Below are 20508 nucleotides of genomic sequence, written 5' to 3'. Positions count from 1 at the left end.
GAATGACTCATTACGATCGAAGACTTTGAGACCACAGATTTGAAAGAAATTTCAACAGCCGTCTAGTACTTCAATTCACATAAAATATTTTGGGTGAGTTCCATTAATGATAAAATGCCCTGCATCCCATTTGATTGTTAAATTTATCTGAGTTTAACTCAATTCAGGCTAATTTTAAACTAAGTCTAATATCCAAATACTCAACTCTCGAATTATTAAACTCATATCAATTCAAAAACTCTTTATACGTAGGACTCACAATCTTTTTCAACTCAACACTTCTTTACACGTAGGATTTATAATCTTTTTCAACTTTCCATAAATACATTTTAACATCCAGACACATTTAAACTCATTTTAGGTGGATCCCATAAAACTCATTCTACCATCTCAATTCATTACTATTCATAAATAACTTAACTCAGTTCAACTCAACATCCAAATACAACTTAAAAGTTAAGCCCAAAAATGTGATCTCTTGTCCTTGAAAACTTTTGTTACAATTTACTTGTAAATTGATGCATAATAGTCTCTAACATATGATACTTCATGATTTTATTATGTTTTGTATTATATATATATATATATATATAATTTTATTTATAAACTGGTGTGCATGAGACACATTTCATACGTGGTATCATTTGATTTATAAGAAAAAGCGATGAAAATCTACTGAGTGTGAACGCTGAAAACCGTACGGCATTGATCTCATTTCTCGGATTAGGGAACTTCAATGGAGTTCTAAACTTCTATGTGCTTAGTATGCTTGGGATCATCGACTAAACTGGGCCTTGTAATTAAGATTAGATGGATCCAATAAACCCGCCGCTTGAATCTCCGACTCCGAATAAAGAGTCGAAATCCATATCGAATTGGGCTTTATTCCATATCGAGTAAAAAGCTTTTGCACTTACATAGCCCAAGCGAAGCTTCTTATCCAGCTACCGAAAACTCAGCCCCCCCTTCCCCCCAACTTTTTCGATTTATCTGCAGCCAGAGACGGTTCCGACCGCCGCCGAATACTCCTGCAACTCCTGGTTAGATTCATTTCTCTCTGTTCGAGAACTGAGGCACTCTTCGACCAAAACTTTAAGCATTATTAATCGGATTCTGAGATTTTATATTATAATGTTTATCATGTCTCTACAATTCTGAATTTCTTATAGTTCCCAGAAAGCTTGGGCCTTGGTTGGTTCAGGAGCTGTACTTTCTTCTTGTGTGCACCTTTAATTTGGGAAAACCTAATATATCTGTGAATCTGCATAAACTTTTTGTTTAATTGCTTTATATATTCTTTTAAAGAATGGGAATGGGAATGAGAGGTAGAGTTAAATGACTCATTTATACCACGGGGAGGAGGTATAAAATAAAGTTAATAGGTTATATGGAAGTGATTTATTTTATTAGATTTCATTGAAGAAGGATGTAGTTATCGGTGAGTTATCGGTCTGTACATCTTTTTTTTCTTTTTTTTTTTTTTTTTTAAAGTATCGGTTTGTACATCTGATACATATTATGTCGGATTCTGTGGGGAATACCAATTGTTTCAACTACGGAATAGAGCATGTTATGTGATCTTCCAAGAAATCATGGGAGGTGGATTCAACATGCATAGTTGGCTAATGTTGCTATTAAGCTCATATTGCTAGTTTTTGGTGAGGTAACCACTTAAGCTTCGGCTAGACTTAGGACCATAATGCGCTTCCTTTGATTTTCATAGGATACTACAAGCCATACATCAAGAGTCCATATGGTTTGTTAAACGGGAGATGCCTAGTCCATGTCTCACAATGTTAGAACGGGATTTATTATATATATATATATATATATATTATTTTGCTGACTAAACTTCGCACCTTAGCCTCCCCTGTCTATCTATTGGCAGTTCAGCATTGCATCATTTGAGCATAATGACGGTTTAAGTTCAATTGTGGTAATTCTTAATGTCTTTTGACCTGTCAATTACAAGTATAGGCCATTCATTCCATCTGTAGCTCATATGTTTTATCCAAGTGGGACTTACCAAATAAAAAAATTTTATCCAAGTGGGAATTTCCCAGTTCATTGGTCTTGGAGTGGTAGCATGTGTCTTTGTAAACAGAAAGTTTTCTTTGTCCTTTTGTGTTCTCCAATTCCTCTTCTTCTCCCCTCTCTATATTTCTCTCGCCTCTCCCCTCTCCCTTTTCGTTCCACGTTTGTGGAGGTTGAGCCATGGCAACCTCCATGGCCATGGCAGTGGAGGTTGCCATGCCATGGAGATTGAGCCACCACAGCAACGTCCCTGTACATTTTCATGGAGGAAGAGTGGAGAGATTGGGGGGAATAAATGGGAAGTAATTTCTTTTCCATTTAAAAGTGTACATAATATCTAATTGGGAGCCTTGGATTGGAATGGACCATATACTTGGGTCCTAATGCTAAAAAACTTTTGGAGTCTTAAAATCCAACTGACTCAAACCATGGGGGGTGCTGGTCTTCTTTTCCCCTTTTTTACAACTTCAGGTTTGATGGTAGCTGGAGCTCTCATCTCTCAGTATTTACCTAACTACTGGCAATTTACCGTCATTGGTTTTTACAAAGAAACCTGTATTATTTGACCAATGACAATATTGATCAAAATGTAAATTGAGCATAGGAAGTCAGCAATCCAGTCCTTCCTTTGCTGATTTTCATTCTCTCATGATCAAGACTTTTTCTTTCCCTACTATTAAGAGCCTTTTTTAAAAAGTAACCCACTCATTGTGAAGCCAATGACCTGTGGCCCGACTGGCATCTACCCTGGTCCTTAGGCATAATGGGACTCTAAGCTGGAGGGTTCCAATGCCCCTCAAGATTGCCTAACAAAAAAACCCATTCATTGTGAATGCATTTTGGGTGCTAGACCATGCCTTTTAAGCAATCATTTGTAATCTATTTGGTAGAACGGATATTGCTTGGGATATGCCTAAGTAGGGATGACAATATGTGATGCAACCTGTTAACTCAACACGAACACGATATGAAATTAGCGGGTTTTGGGTTTGATGTTAACAGGTTCAGGTCAAAATGAGTGGACCCATTAAGACACGATTTATTAACGGGTCACCAACGGGTCAACCCGCTTAATCCGTAGTCCGTTAAAATTTTTTACTCAAAATTACAATTATATTCTTTTTAACCTACAAACAAAAATACCCTAACCCTATTTCGTATTTCCTAACTCTCTCTCAGACCCTCACTCTCTCAGTTCTTAGCTGAGTCAGTTCTCACGAGTCACAACCGCCTCCCACACTTACTCTGGATTGTAATTTTGGTATTTTTAGGAGATATTGTGATTTTAACTTTTATATGAAATTATGTTAATTAGGTCAAATGGATTATTTGGGTCTATTCAACCCATGTACATAAATGGGTCGGGTATGGTCGGGTCGATATATTTTTAATTAATTCATAACGGGTCGTGTCGTATCAATCCATTATTTTAATGGGTCGTGTTAGAGTTTGGAAATCTGACCCATTAAGCTTAATGGGTCGTGTTTGGGTTGACCCATATCGTGTAATATACATGACTCCAGCACGACACAAACACGATCTGTTAACATGATTTGCCACCTTTGTGCCTAAGCGAGTGGTGGATCTTTTAGCTTGTTGGCAAGGTTTTAAGGGGAATAATCACAATGTTGCTATTTAGAGGATGATCCCTTTATGCTTGATGTGGTGTTTATGGTTGGAAAGAAATGGGTGTTGCTTTGAAGATAGAGAATGTTCGAGGGGAGAACTTAGAGAGTTTTTATTTATTACTTTGTGTATTTGGCCGAAGGCTCTTGTATTGAATGGAGACACTTTTCATGATTCGCTTTTAGCCTATTCTAGTTCCTAGCTTGTATATTTAGGTGTTTTCTCTTTATACTTCTTGTGTACTTGGGTTTTGCCTATTTACTAGTCAATAAAATTTCTTATTACTTATAAAAAAAAAAAAAAAAAAAAAAAAGACATTGTAATCTATTCACTGATATGAGCTAGATACCTAATGACAGAATTCATTGCTGACACCCATAGATAAAAAGAAAGTTTGCATTATATGTTTCTAATCCAACACAATCACTTCTGTTGATGTTTTCAGGCATTTTGTGTGGGAGTTCCTTTGCCATGGGTGATTTTTCAATTCAGATTAGCGGCAACCTCCTTAATCAGCTTGCTGATGACACCGAAAAGCCAAAGAAAACAAAAAAAATTAAAGCTAATATACGAGGGCCTAAGCCCCAAACTAATGTAAATCAGAAGGAGATTACTGATGATTCCGAAACATTGAAAGGGGCTGCTGCTACAAGATGGCCACTGCAGCCTCCATTATTCCTACCAGTAAACCCTCCTGCACAATCAGCCTACTCAGAGTTGGATGCAATTCGATCCATCCTTCAGGATAGTGAGAGGGTTATTGGGAGGTTGCAGAAGCAGGAGGATAGTATGGCACAGGAAGTAACACAAAGAGCTAAGGATCTTCGAGATAAGGAGTTCAAGCTTCCATATCAGAAGCCGATGCCCTGTTTGGCTGAGAACGATTCTTGGTTGGCATGCTACAAGGAGCATCCCAAGGACTTGCTGAAATGTGCCCCTCTGGTTAGAAACTTTGAAAGCTGTATTCGCAGAGCTAGGCAGCAAGTGAGTCCAGCAGAGTAATGTTTCCCAGAGAAAATGTTTCTGGTGACATACATGAGTGCAAGCTAATATCCAGTCCGAGTGACACCTAGATTTTTTCGGAAGAAATAAATAAAACACTCCTTGATGTCTCATTTGTTGGCATGCTTGCTGTCTTTTTTAAGTGTCATTTACATTTATTTTGTTGAATATTGCTCTTCGCGGCTCAAAATGTGTTACTTTAGTTAACTCTTTTGCGTTTCGATGTTGAGATAAGTTGAGTTGAGTTGTGAATAATAGTATTTTATAGGTCCTATCGAGATGGATTGAACTTTTTTAGATTGAAATGAGTTTAACTTTTTAGGTTGAAATATATGAAGTAGGTTGAGATGAATTTAACTTTTTTATAGGAAGTTGAAAAAATAATGAGTCTCATCAATAATTGGTTTGAGATAAATTAAGATGGCTTTAACAATAAAAAATACAGTAAGTGTTAATAAATGTAATGTGACATGGTCATTGGAGTTTCACCTTATGAACACCATTTCCTCTGCTCTAGGCTATCTATTTTAACCCAAGCCCTCGATATCACTGTGCTATCAATTCTAATCAGCAATTGTTTATTCTATCATATGCTTTAAGTTTTTTGATCGGTTATAAGTTTTAATGGAGTCTTGCTTTCCATACGCGTGAAAAAGGCGCTGCGGGTTATGTGTTGAAAACAAAATCTGGACAAAAGCATAGAAATCTTAGTAGTATCTTCACCATCAACATTTCGGCACACCAATAACTAGAGCACACATTTCTGTACACCAATCATGTTGTGAAATGTTATGCAAAACACACACAAATGATGACAAATAAAGTAAAAGTAACACAATCAAGAACACGACGCACAATATACGTCGTTCGGTAAATTACCTACATCTACAGAGCTACAAAAATCTTATTAATCAGAGGAGATTACAATCACACAATTTCAACTCACACTCTCTAAGACTTTTTGTTCTCTCATATAATATGCATTCACTAGACAATTGTTTTCTCTCAAAATATGTTTGAGGCTGTAAAAAACAAATATAATATGATATATTTATAGCAAAAGGCGTTGGAAACTTAATCTGACAAAATCTGCATACTTCGCTCGAGCGACGTATCGAGCGCACCTCGAGCGAATGACCAAATCAACATTGGCTCAAGTGGGGTGTCTAGCGAATACTAGGGTTTGTGTCTCGCTCAAGCTCATTGTCGAGCGGGACTGGAGCAAACTCTTAGACTTGAGTTTCGCTCGAGTGCACTTTCAGCAACACTTTTTTCAGCTCTAAAACTAATATCCACATACACCCCAACAAACCATTCGGTAGAGAATCATTAACAACAAACATTTTGCTAAACAAATCATTCGGTACTCAACTATTTTAAGTTTTCTCTATATCTTTCTCTTTATCTTTCCCATGCTTTTAGCTAGGAGCTATGTTCAGAAAAATGTATTTGATTTAGGAGCTTTTGTTGGGGACTTGACCATCGAGGAGGTTTGTTTTGTTGCAAAGAACTGAGAAGTAGCATAATGTTTATAAAGCTTCTAGATATGTACTGTTAAAGGCTAGGAACTGCATGAACTTTGGGACAAACTGTGGTGATGCCTATGCCTTCAAGCTGGATACACTTCTTAAGGTTGATGTCAAGGGTGCATATGGAAAAATCACTCGGTTGCATTTTGTTGTACATGCTTCGTTTGCTCTAGCTGGAATGTCCGGAAGAGAAATGAGAGAAGAGAAAGGAACAGTAGGTGTAGAAAGGAAGGGAAAAGAAAGTTGGCTATTGCTTCTTAGTTAAAAGAAATGAGTAATGTTAGATATAGTTATAGAGTATTCAAACGCTGTGTAATTATTTTGAAAAAAAATAGTACATTATTACAAAAATTAATTTTTTTATGTAGATTTTATATTTACTCACTTTTTAAAAAAAATTATGTGACGCTTATATACTTTATTATTACAAATATCATTTCTCTAAATAAACATAGGGGAAAAAGCTCTCTACTTTTGCTTTATGATTTTCGTTGCTTTTCGTTTGGTTTTTTTTAAAAAAAAATAATTAGAGGCTGACGAGACAATGCACAGATCTATGCCACGCCAGCATGTAACGGGGCATACGTTTTTGTACTAGTTTCTCTTTTTAAAGATGTAAAAATATAAATATCAACTTATAACCGCAGTACATCGTTTGCTGCAGTTAAAAAAAAAAAAAAAAAATCAGGTGAGTGTAAGCTGATGTATAAAATGATTCTTTAAAGATATATGCAATTATTTGCGTATGCCATTATTTTGATTAAAACATTTCTGGAGCTATTGTTTGAAGATCATAGTTATAGACTGCTCGTCTAACGTTTCATGAAAATTAATTAATTTCTAACTTTTTGTGTTCATCATCTATGAATGAGAAGTCTATGTGGCATGTTGCAGTGCTGTTGTAGTTAATATGTTTCTTTTTATTGTGATTGGTTTTCTTGTAATTCCAACCCTCTCCAACAAAAAAAAAAAAAAAAATCGATCTCTCGAATTTTTAATGCTAAATATTTTTATCTTTTTATTGCTAAAAGTCGGACTTTATAGATATGGAGTGAATATTGGAGGAGATCATAATAAAATCTGTTAGATTGTAATTCTTTTTTTCTAAGCAAACATTTCATAGATAAATTAAGTGGTTACAAGATATTAGATTTAATGGAGGTGAGAGTTCCCAACAATTATCCCAAAACAAACAAATGCAACACAAGAGAAATAGAAAAGAGGGATCTGGAGCCAACAATTTAGCTCCCACTCATTTTTCATTACGAGGAAGCCGCTTGAAGTGATTGTATAATTTGATAAACAGACTATCAAACTACGACTAAAAGTCGTAGTGGAATGTTGTGTGCTTAATTTTGTTGGTCTGGACTGACTGAAGTAGATTTTTATGACCACTTTATATTGATCATTGGTTAGAGAAAGCAAGAACATAAGAAAGTAGCAACTAGAAAATGAGTCGATATGCTGACATAGGACTGTTACTAGCTATGGAGGCGTGTATAGTTCACTCTTGAAAAAAAGGTAATAGTCGAATCTAAGAAATCCGAAACCGCTAATCCTAATAGTGTTATGCATGATAGCAACAAACTACTCCTTATGTGGCGACACATAAATTTCATGTGCAGTTGAATCATAATAAGGGTAGTATTTTTTTAAAGAGTAATACTATACATCATATTCTTATTTTACTTTCATCTTATTAAGTAAGATGTAGTTTGTAAAAAAAAAAAATATGATATATTTATTACTATTAAATGATAAAAAAATATTTAATAAATAATTATTTAATGATAATAATTATATCATTTCTTACTTAATGAAATAAAAGTAATATGATAATTTGTTGCATAAAATTTTCAACTAATAACGGTAGAAATGAGAGAAAAAGCATGAAGGCTATGTATGGGAAGGAAAAAGCAAGAGATGAAAAAAAAAAAAAAAAAACACCACCAGGTACACCAGTACCACCACTACTATAGTTCTCAGTAGTCAGAACATAAACCCACGCGCGGATCGGATCACGTGAAGGAGTAAACGATTTCCACGCCTTCTCCTCGGAAGAGAGGTAGCGAGGACCGCTAATTTATCGCCGTGGTTTTCCATTTCCTCGGTTCCCTCCCTTCCCTCCAAATCGCCGATACCAATTGTCCCCAGATTCCGACAATCCCCACTCTTTCCTCTCTCCACCCTCGGCTCCCGACAAGAAAAAATTCTGCCTCAGGTCCCGCTCAACCAGGTGCTCTCTCTCTCTCTCTCTCTCACTAATTGTTTCAAGCAAAGATATACTGGTATATTTTTAGATAAGATTATATTTCAAATTTTTCTAGAATTATGATAATATCCAATTGCTGACTTATTTCCTGTTAATGAGTGGCTTGTTATGCTGTTAATGGGTGGTGAGTTTAAGTTCTGGAAGTTATGTAAGTGCTATTATACTTGAAATGCTTGCTAACATGTCATTCAAGTCCCCAATCCCATAATGCGTATTTTTAAAAAAATATATGTATCTTTTTTATTAACCAACATGGTGGTAACTTGGAGTTCAGAGTTGGGATTCTTACGGCATATGGGTAAGATCATATACGAAGGAACGTAGAATGAGAAAATAGAGAAAGAAGAAAACCAAACCAAGAGACATAACAGGAAATCCAATTTAAGGATTGGATCACTTACTAGCATAGACCATTTGGTATGGTAAGATGTACAGAGCATAAAATACATGAGTCCTGGATTGTTGGACCAATGCGTGATGGGATACTCCAGCATCTGCTAAAACCTATGGAGTTACAGAAGTAGGGAGAAGTTACATTTCTGGACGTTTGTTATGCCACTTAAACTTAGTCCATATGATTAGAAGGAAAAATAAAATTGAGAAAGAACGATGTTGTTTATATATTTAAGAGATGCATTCACATCTTATTAAAGGAAACTTCTTGGTGTAAAGAGTTTACAGATTGTATTAGCATGCAGGCTTCTGAGTTTAAGCATTTTGTTCTGACTTAATTGTTGTGGTGAAGCATTGGAGTTACGTAAGCCCAGTCACTAAGATGTATTTAGTCAGATACTGGAATATAACTTGATCTGCATCAAAGCATTTCTTAAATGCTGTATGTGGGCTGTTTCAATGTGCTGTATGCTATCTTCTTAATTCCAATTGAAAATTTAGACTTTTTCCATGAAAAATGATATCAAAGTTTTGGGCACTTCATGGAAATGTCTTCTCATGTTGCTTGACGAAGGGCAAAGACATTTAGGGTTGGTTGGATAGTGAGATGAGATGAGATGGTTTTAGATGAAAGATGAAAGTTAAATAAAATATTGTTAGAATATTATTTGTTAATATTATTATTGTTTTGAGATTTGAAAAAGTTGAATTGGGATTTGAAAAAGTTGAATTATTTATTATATTTTGTGTGGGAATTTGGAGAAATTGTAATGATGAGATGAGATGAGATGAGATGAAATACTCAATTCAAATGAGCCCTTAGTTTTCACTTTTGATTATTATTTTATGGTTCAGATGAAGCAAAAGCAACATGTGTCCCAGGAATTATGATAATTGAAAGAGAACAGGGTTGGCTGAGCTAAAGAAATCTTAAGATAAGAAATGCTTCCACCTGATGGGTTGGGAACATTCCGTTAGTTGGTCTCGTTTATTTTCAGAAAACATCTCATCTCATCATTACAACTTTCCCAACTTCCAATACAAAATAAAATAAATAATTTAACTTTTTCAAATCCCAAAACAAAAATAATTTTAAAAAATATATTCTAACCATATTTTATTCAATTTTTTAACTTTAATCTCTTCTCATCTCATCTCATCTCCGAAAACAAACGGGCCCTGACCTGAATTACCCCCCTGTGTTTCATTCGCTGATGATGCAATGGATCGACCTTGAACTTGTTTTCTGCTAATGGAAGGCTTATGATGATTACAAAAAAGAAAAACAGAAAGAAATGTTCACTTGGCTTAATATATGTTTGTATGATCAGAAGAGTTAATTTCTTTCTCATGGATCAGTCCTGCATGAATCTGCAACTACTAAATATAATGATTGTCGTACTTGAAAACAAGTTTGCTGACTTACTTGCAAGTTACAGCATCATTCACCCTTGGAATACTTTTAATATGCCTTAATCAAGCTTTTTATATGCCTTAATTGGACTGGGGGATTTTCTTCTTGAATTACCTGAGGTGCACTTGCGGGAAACTTCTTGTCGAGGGCCTGTGCACCCCTAAGATTAGTCGGAACGCTGTTCCCAGACACCTGGTGCGAATAAAAAAAATCATGCTTTTTTATGGTTGTAGTACTTTTTTTAAAAAAGACTTTTAAATAAACTTATATAAAAACTAAGTGTTACATCTACAAAGAGATCTCATAAAAGTAAACTCATAAACTAATGTAGCTTAATGTAGTATGGTAGATTATGAAGTTCTTTTTCCTATAAAATAAATCTGACGTATTACATCAAACCATGTTAGTTTGTGAGTTTACTTTGGTGAAATCTCTTTGTGGATGAAGCATTTCTCACAAAAAAATTGTTGTTGGAGGAAGCTAATGCAACCTCTTGATCTCGTATTTCATATTCATCTTGTGCATGTCATTTGCTGCAAATCTTATTTGTTATTGCAAACAACATTGGTCTTATGAGCAATGTGGCCCAGCTTGAAACAACATTGTAAGCAACAGTGAGTTTACTGATTGTATTAGCATGCAGCCCATGTTTGTGTTTGTCTCTCTTTTGTTCAATTGCAATAATAGAAAAAATATTACTGAATTTCTACTTTTTAAAGATAATGGTTCGAGGAAGAGATGCCTGTTGGGAGCACTGTGACCTTGTTGATGCAACTAGACAGAAGGTTAGGTGTAATTATTGTCAACGGGAATTCAGTGGAGGGGTATACAGGATGAAATTTCACTTAGCTCAAATAAAAAACAAAGATATAGTGCCCTGTTCTGAAGTCCCAGCTGATGTGCGAGACCATATCCAAAGTATACTACGCACTCCCAAGAAACAGAAAACTCCCAAAAAAACAAAGGTGGATCGTGCAGCAGCAGCCAATGGTCAACAAAATAGCTCTTCTGCTAGTGGTGGCTTCCATCCTAACCATGAATCTAGCGGACAGAATGGAAGCTCCTGTCCGTCTTTGTTATTCCCACGCCCTTCACCAAGTGGACAGCCAGCAGTAGATGATGCTCAGAAACAAAAACAGGATGACGCCAATAAAAAGGTTGCTGTTTTTTTCTTCCACAATTCTATTCCTTTCAGTGCTGCTAAATCCATATATTATCAGGAAATGGTAAATGCTATAGGGGAGTGTGGGGTTGGCTACAAAGCCCCAAGTTCTGAAAAACTGAGATCTACTCTTTTGGAGAAAGTGAAAGGTGATATACATGAATGTTACAAGAAATATAGAGATGAATGGAAAGAAACAGGCTGCACAATCTTGTGCGATAGCTGGTCTGATGGAAGGACAAAATCACTTGCAGTGTTTTCAATTACATGCCCAAAGGGGCTCTATTTTTGAAGTCTGTTGATGTATCAGGTCATGAAGATGATGCTGCTTACTTGTTTGAGCTGCTTGAGTCCGTGGTTTTAGAAATTGGTGTAGAAAATGTTATTCAAGTTATAACCGATGCCACAGCCAGTTATGTTTATGCAGGAAGACTTCTTATGTCCAAGTACAATTCATTGTTTTGGTCTCCTTGTGCTTCCTATTGTGTAGATAAGATGCTAGAAGATATTGGTAAACAAGAGTGGGTGGCTACAGTATTGGAGGAGGCAAAGAGCATCACAAGGTATATTTATAGTAATGCATGGACTTTGAATATGATGAAAAAATTCACCTGCGGAAGGGAGTTGATCAGGCCAAGAATGACCAGATTTGTGGCTAATTTTCTCTCCTTGAGGTCCATTGTGATCCAGGAGGACAATTTGAAGCACATGTTTTCTCATACTGATTGGTTGTCCTCCATACATAGTAAAGGTCCTGATGCACAAGCCATGAAGTCCTTGTTGAATTTAGATAGATTTTGGAAGTATGCACATGAAGCTGTAAGTGTTTCTGAACCACTAGTTAAAATCTTACGGATTGTTGAAGGGGACATGCCGGCTATGGGGTATATATACGAAGGGTTAGAGAGGGTGAAGGTTGCAATCAAGACATATTATAAGGGTTGTGAAGAGAATTACATGCCAATTTGGGATATAGTTGATCGAAGATGGAATATGCAGCTTCACTCATCCTTACATGCTGCAGCGGCATTCCTTAATCCTTCTATTTTCTACAATCCAAACTTTAAGATTGATCTGCGGATGAGGAATGGGTTTCAAGAAGCTATGTTAAAGATGGCTACAACGGATAAAGATAAAATGGAAATCACTAAAGAACATCCCATATACATCAATGCGCAAGGTGCTCTTGGGACTGATTTTGCAATCATGGGAAGGATACTGAACGCCCCAGGTACGTGTAAGCAGCAGTTACTGTTACAAATCTCACCTTATGAGAAATTAATTGCTCTCCCACTTCTATCTGGGTTTTTCCCTGTCACCGTTTGTGTGTTTTAACAAAATTACATGTGTATCACTCGCCATCCTGGATTCTTAGGTGATTGGTGGGCAGGATATGGTTATGAGATCCCCACACTCCAGAAAGCTGCAATACGGATACTGAGCCAACCTTGCAGTTCCCATTGGTGTAGATGGAACTGGAGCACTTTTGAGAGCATGCATACCAAGAAACGGAGCAGAGTGGAGCTGGAAAAATTCAATGATACGGTTTTTGTGCACTGCAATCTTTGGTTACAAGCCATTTGTCGAAGTAGAGATGGAAAATGTAAACCCATTATCTTTGATGAAATAGATGTTAGTTCTGAGTGGCCCACTGAGTCGGAACCTTCAGCTCCATTTTTGGATGATTCATGGCTGGAAATACCCCTTGAATGCAGGGGTAGCCCCTGAGCTTGTTTATAAAGATAAAATAGAGAACATCTATTGAATGACCAGTAAAGTAAGTGTATATAAAAGTCGTGCCTGATAGTTATATGAGTACGTACTGAAATATGATTAGTTATAAGTTGATAACTGTAATGCTCCCTCTTTCATCTACATAACGTACAATGAAAAGAAAATTCAACCCAGTTCTCTCACATCTAAACGGTTTTTTCTTTTTCAAATGACAAATTTGTAATATATATGAGTCTGATCTTCTGCAATGGAACATTAACTTTTCAAATCCTGATAAGAGTCAAGAGCTTCTTGTGAATGGTTTGATTGACTTTAATTTACATGCATTCTTTGCTTCCCAGGAATAGTAGGGTCGTCGTTCTCAGACACCCGTTGTCCATAAAACAAATGAAGAGTGCTACAGTTATAAATGAATTATATAAAAATAATCTTAACGTGACTTCATGTGATCCATCATATTTGTTTTACAATAAAAGTAATTTTACAATCGGATAAATTACATTAAACTAAATCAATTTGTGAGATTACTTTTATAAAATATTTTGTGACTAGAGTATTTCGCCTAAAAAAAAAAAAAAATAACATAAGAAACTTCAATAAATTATAATACTCTTATATCCGAAGATTCCCTTGCCGGCCTGATTCCCTTGCCGGCCTGTTGTAGCTGGTTCAATGAATCATATAGATCCTTGTCTTGACGGTATCCTGTGTGGTTCTACAGGCTACACCACATACTTTAAAGTACTGTATCTTATATATGTGGTGGGTAGCTGCCAATTCATCAAGTTAATCCTCTCTCTCTGAGGACACATCTCCCCTACACCACCATGATGACAGACATCTCAGCTTTCCTCCGAAGTATTATCAATGGAAACGATCCCCTCTCACGCTTGCTCTTCACCCTCTTTGTTATCTTTACGCTCTCTTGGTATGTATGGATTTACTCCAAAAGTAATAAGGTCACCCCACCGTTGCCACCGGGACCCCGTGGCCTGCCCTTGGTCGGAAACCTTCTCTCCCTCGACCCGGAACTGCACTCATACTTCGCCGGCCTTGCCCAGAAACACGGACCCATACTCAAGCTCCGGCTCGGCAACAAGCTCGGCATCCTGGTGACCTCCCCATCCCTTGCTCGCGAAGTGCTCAAGGACCACGACGTCAACTTCGCAAACCGTGACGTGCCCGCCTCTGCCCGGGCCTTAGCCTATGGTGGGTCCGATATAGTGTGGACCCCGTACGGGCCGGAGTGGCGGATGCTCAGAAAGGTCTGTGTGCTCAAGATGCTCAGCAACGCAACCTTGGACTCCGTCTACACGCTCCGCCGCAAACAGGTCCGAGAAACCGTCGCGTACTTCTACAGTAGGGTCGGTTCTCCCGTGAACATCGGGGAGCAGATGTTCTTGACGGTGCTCAAAGTAATAACCAACATGCTGTGGGGTGGGACGGTGGAAGGTGAAAAGAGTGCGAGCGTAGGGTCGGAGTTCAGGGAGGTGGTGAACGAGATGACTGAGCATTTGGGGAAGCCTAACATCTCGGATTTTTATCCTAGTTTGGCTCGGTTCGATTTGCAAGGCATAGTGGGGAAGATGGCAGGGTTGGCCCGACGGTTTGATCGGATCTTTGATGTCATGATAGATCAAAGACTGAAGATCAATAAAGAAGACGGGAGCAGATCAGCAGCTGAGGATATTGTTTCCGGCAAGGAAGATTTCCTGCAGTTTTTATTGAAATTGAAGGATGAAGGAGATTCCAAGACACCTCTCACCATGTTCCACCTCAAAGCATTGCTCATGGTATGTCTTCTTTCTTTTCTTTTATTTTGTTTATTAATTATTATTTTTAATTATGACCATGCATCGGTGCATGAAAAATGGTGAGAAGTGTCTTGGAATCTCCTACATAATATTTATTATTCTCAAACACTCGATTTAAATAAACGGATATGTCCTTCCTAAGAATTCTAAAATTACATACAAAAATAAGAATATATTAGTTTAGAACATAATATATTAATTTTAGATAAAAGGAAAGATTAAAAAAACAATGCTTTGGAATTTGGATATCTTTAATTTGATTTATCGGTACCGAGCTTCCAATCCACTGTTCTCTCTTTTTTTCTTTTTTTATCAAAAGCAAATAACATTAATACAACTTAAATCAATACAATGATTACCCATTGATTGCTCATGTCGAGCGACGTACCACCCAAGAGCGGCCTACAGAAGGAGGGGCGTTGGGCGAGATTTTTAGTTTTTTTCTATTATTTAAAGTGGATTTATTATAATTATTAAAAATAAAATAGAAAATTTATTATATTAAACAATACATTCAAGGTAGATTTTAAATATATATATATTTTTATATAATATTAGATACAATTTTAAGATAAATAACGTTAAACATAGTTGGTTCTATTTTTTTAATTTTAAACCTCAGTACCGATAGGAATATAACTCCGACCTGTAATTCACAATCCAACTCACATGGGATGGGATCTATCTCATTCAGCGGCGATCCTCGTATAAACCATAAAGGAATATTTGTTTCCACCCCTTTTCGGCCAATCCATGCTGCTACTCCTCCTAGCTAGTTAGAAGTATAATCGGTTCGGTCCGGTCTCGTTCCGCTCGAGAGAGTCACAGATCGAAAATTTAGATCCATCATTTTTGTCAAATCAAAACTATCGGTTCGGTCGGTCCATTCGGCCCAATTCGGTCTATGAACATTTTTTTCATTGTATATATATGATTAATGAAATTAAGTAATCTTTTTAATATTTTATATATGTATGGTTAATGAATATTAAATAATTTTATTGTATATATGGTCAATGGTGATTCATTAGATAAAAATTACATAATTAACTTATACAACTATTATATAAAATAATATATTATATATATATAAAATATTTAAATATATAAATATACACACACATTCGGTAGGTATTGGTTCAGTCTGGTCCAGAAAAATCACACCTCGAGACCGATCAATAAGACTAATATCAGTCCAGTTCATCCCGGACCGAATCATTCAATCCGGTCAATTTTTTCGATCCGGTCTAGTCCTCTTACAGCCTTACTCCTAGTCTTGTGTCATAAGAATCAATTTTTTTTTTTGTCCTTATTAAAGGAAGATAAACTTTATTTTGAATAATTTTGGACCTTTGGTTAAGAAAAAAGGATAGAAAAACTGATAAAAACCTTAAGTACTTTCAAAATCAAAGAACTCAGGCCTTAAATATTATGTATTAAAAGATCGGGTTTTTTAAAAGCATTAGGCAAAATACGTGTTTAATTAGGGCATTGTGATCCCTAAAAGATTAAAAAAAAAAAGAAAGTGAAAGCTACCGCGCGCACTTTATAGTTTATACACACGCATCGTTCTTCACTTTACTAATTTTTTGTTCGACGTAGAAGTCAGTTGCAGCACTTTCTATGATTTATATCAACAGTGAGTCGAAATCATGATATAGAAATTAAAAATTAAATAAAATATCGTAGAATATAATTTTTATTTTAAAATTAAAAAAAATTAAATTATTTATTATATTTTATTTAAATACTTAAAAAATTATAATAATTAGAGGAGATGAGATAAGATTATTTCACTAAATAAACCAGGCCTTAAGCTTTTAATAATAATATTCTCTCAATTTTAGTTTTTAATCTCCAATCCCTGAAGAATAAGTATTTTACTCTCCTAACGAAATGGTAATTCGTAAATGGATATATATATATATATATAGACTAGGAAAAATGCTCAGGGGGGAACCCACCTGTGAACAGTGATGATTACACTGTTTACAGAAACAGTAATATTACTGTTTCACGTTTATATCTTATTCATGATACTCGATTTGAACCCAACAGTAAATTATAAAAGAAAAATACTTTAAAATGAGATTTCATAAAATTAAACAACTCATAAATTCATGTGATTTAATATGATACGGAGTGATATTATAAAATTATTTATTTTATAAAGTTACGTTGATTAATGGTAAATTTATTTTTATAATATTTTTTTTTTATCATTGTAGTTATATTCTCATTATAAAAAGTAAAAACGGTCTAAAATACTGTTCTGTATTTCTAATATTCGATCGGCCACTAGCGCCAAAAACAATTATTATTGCTCTTCGGCACTTTCCTTGGCTGCTTGTTTGCCACATTGTAAGTGGGGTGCGTGATTGTAAAAGCTGCATATATAGACATCGACGTCAAAGATGAAAGATATTATAATAACTCGTTGTTCACAATGTGCCCCAACTCTATCGTTATTCTCTATCTCATTCGTATTTTTCTATGTTGTTTTGATTAGGTGAGAGACAATGCATGACACCGGCCCTTTTATCAAATACAATATATAATCATATTTAAAGGGTTGAGATGATTTAATAAGCTAAGATCTTCACATGATATAAATATTGGATTTGTTAATAGATGGGTCAGAACGTTAGGTGATATTACTGTTACAATATTTTGTTAATTTATTATGTTAATTAATTGGTAATATTATTTGAAAGGGACGCATCCGCATGCATAACCTAGAGTACTGTGCTGTGCACACGCAGGATATGGTGGTGGGTGGGACAGATACATCCTCCAACACGATCGAGTTTGCCATGGCTGAAATTATGAACAAACCAGAAGTGATGAAGAAAGCCCAGCAAGAATTAGAGGATGTAGTTGGCAAAGACAACATTGTCGAAGAGTCTCACATTAACAAATTATCCTACTTGCATGCTGTGATGAAAGAAACGCTGAGGTTGCACCCTGTGCTGCCGCTCTTAGTCCCTCATTGCCCCAGCGAGACGTGCGCCGTGGGAGGCTACACCATTCCAAAAGGCTCTCGGGTGTTCGTGAATGTGTGGGCAATTCAGAGGGACCCTTCCATCTGGGAAAATCCATTAGAATTTGATCCCCTGAGGTTCTTCAATAATAGTAAATGGGATTACACTGGAAGTGACTTAAACTATTTCCCATTTGGGTCTGGCCGAAGAATATGTGCTGGCATAGCAATGGCTGAGAGGATGGTGATGTATTCACTTGCTACTCTTTTGCATTCTTTTGATTGGAAATTGCCTCCTGGAGATCAGAAGCTGGACCTTTCGGAAAAGTTTGGGATCGTTCTAAAAAAGAAGAACCCTCTTGTTGCAATTCCTACCCCAAGGTTACCTGATCCATCTCTCTATACCTAAGTTCACGGGGCCGTGAGATTGTAATAATGATCGATGTTTTTTATGTCTCAGTTTTTTGCTCCATTTGGCCGCTTCGAGTCTTTGAAGTTGCTCAAATTAATTTGTACGCAAGAAGCTAATTAAGTAATCCTGCAATCTTAAAAAGGTGGTGATTGAGAGTGATTGTTTGTTGATGGTGAGGGATCTTCAATTTCAACAGTCTTCCTCAAGGCTGGGAGCATTATTGCAAGAAACTAAGAAGTTGATGTCTACTTTTGATGACTTTCAGATTCAACATGCAAGTAGAGTGGCTAATGAAGCTGTCATGGCTTAGCCCGACATGCTTGGATTGTTGAGTCTATTGAGATGTGGTAAAATGGTTTTTAGATTTTATTTTTCAAGCAATTTGGCTTGATAATTGTCAGTAAAACTCTGATTATTAATGTGATTCTTCTTATTAAAAAAAAAAGGTGATCCTGCAACCTTGATACTTCCTATATATATATATATATATATATATATATATATATATATATATATATACCCTTGGAAGATTAAATGAGGTTGAGACAAGTAGTACCACTAGTACGTACTAGATACATGTTTATTGAAAGATTAATGGAACGACAACAATTAATATATATAATATTATATATATTATAGGTGAATTTGCATGCGTCTTTGATCATGTAGATAAGATTTTAATTAATAACACGAATGAAAAAATGATTGCAAGATATAATTTTAATGGTTAATTTTGAATTAATGATGTAATTAAAAACATAAGTAGGTTAGGGTGTTGATTATATATATGATACTGTTCACCTGGGTTTGGGCCCGGGTTAACTTGGGTTACTTGGGTGAAATCGGGGTTTTGAGACTCGGAAGTCTGGTACTGAGTTGTTCTCCTTTCTTTTTTTTTATTTTATTTTAATAAAAGCCTATATTTTATTTTATTTTTCAAGAAAAAAATAATGTTGAAAAGCATAATACTAATGCATTAAACATTGTTCATAATAATAAAAACATATCAAAACGGAAAACTAAATTTTATGTAAAAAATAACTAATTAAAGTTTGAAACTGCTAATTACCTTTTTAACTAAATGCATGAAAAACAAAAAAGAAAAATCCAATATTCATTATGTAAAATGCTTGCAACACACAAATGCAATTCACTATATATTATATTATTTGGTATTTATACATTACATTGCAGAAACACAAAATTATAATATTAAGTTACAAAATCAGTAGCATAGTCTTCCATCAATAATTTAATCTCACACCAAATAACAACTTCAAGTGAGATAAGAGAGACGTACAACCAAATAGTCTATTGTCGATTCCTGTAATTAATATAACATAACTTCAAAAAATCACTCAGATATTAGGACAAAGCTTATAAATACTTAAGATTTGACTGTAAATTTTGGCAAGAGTATTAAATAGGCATGGCTATGAAATTCTCATGTATCATGAAGGTGTCGAGCACAACCATATACTACTTGATGTACTCTCGAACCTTATTGTCTCTTATTGGATCGATCATTTCTTTCAGTAACATGATGCAGTTAATTGGAAGCTATACAAATGGTTTCATCCGCAAACAATTTTCTTTATATTATTATTTCACGATGTCGATCTATTCATCGAGATGCTCATTATACAGAACTAGCTAGAGGAGCCTGAGAAAAAGAAAGTGATCAGGCCGTCAATGAAGTTATCATGAAATTAACAAGAAATAAGACCCATATGTACCAATAACGACCTTGTAGTTTCTTGTTTGACGGAAACTTGAAATTTCTTGCCATGAGAGCGTGCGCGCAGTACTCTTCGTTGGTTTTCCATGCATTGAAGATCACCTCTTCTTGGTAGATCAATCTTAATTAGCTTCTGCTTTAGCATACAGATTACAGATCGATCTGCTCCTCTATTTTCCCACATTTCTGCATTAATCAGTGCAAACTCTTGATGATCACTGATCATTCTAATTAGGTATAGCATCATATATATAGTCTCTGAATTCATATTATATATAAATAATATATATAGATAGGGCCTTGCAGTACTATAGGTCAATGAGAACGTTGTCATATATAGTCTCTTAATTAGGCCGGTCTAGATCATCTGTTCATGAATACAGAAAAAGAATAATCAG

General features: G+C 35.6%; 3 protein-coding genes across 3 annotated transcripts; all 3 read left to right on the top strand.

Moving 5' to 3' along the window:
• The first annotated feature begins 787 nt into the window (after positions 1 to 787).
• Positions 788 to 4959, top strand: LOC121235895. Its single transcript, XM_041132324.1, has 2 exons — positions 788 to 1040; positions 4106 to 4959. The coding sequence occupies exon 2, from the start codon at positions 4132 to 4134 to the stop codon at positions 4660 to 4662; it is 531 nt and encodes a 176-aa protein (XP_040988258.1). The 5' UTR covers positions 788 to 1040; positions 4106 to 4131; the 3' UTR covers positions 4663 to 4959.
• A 3177-nt stretch (positions 4960 to 8136) lies between these two features.
• LOC121235834 lies at positions 8137 to 13273 on the top strand. The gene is given in 4 exon segments (XM_041132257.1): positions 8137 to 8427; positions 10990 to 11710; positions 11713 to 12663; positions 12808 to 13273. Coding segments are annotated over 3 exon segments (2022 nt in total). The 5' UTR covers positions 8137 to 8427; positions 10990 to 10992; the 3' UTR covers positions 13161 to 13273.
• Positions 13274 to 13908: 635 nt separating this feature from the next.
• On the top strand, positions 13909 to 18513 carry LOC121235615 (flavonoid 3'-monooxygenase CYP75B137-like). The gene is made up of 2 exons (XM_041131950.1): positions 13909 to 14959; positions 17743 to 18513. Exons 1-2 carry the CDS (start codon positions 13994 to 13996, stop codon positions 18367 to 18369), a joined length of 1593 nt encoding a protein of 530 aa, XP_040987884.1. The 5' UTR covers positions 13909 to 13993; the 3' UTR covers positions 18370 to 18513.
• The last annotated feature ends 1995 nt before the right edge of the window (positions 18514 to 20508 follow it).

The sequence above is a fragment of the Juglans microcarpa x Juglans regia genome, chromosome 6D (assembly GCF_004785595.1).
Source record: "Juglans microcarpa x Juglans regia isolate MS1-56 chromosome 6D, Jm3101_v1.0, whole genome shotgun sequence".
NCBI lineage: Eukaryota > Viridiplantae > Streptophyta > Magnoliopsida > Fagales > Juglandaceae > Juglans > Juglans microcarpa x Juglans regia.
The sequence above is the reverse complement of the archived record's forward strand: the minus strand, read 5'-3'. Positions and strand labels throughout refer to the sequence as shown.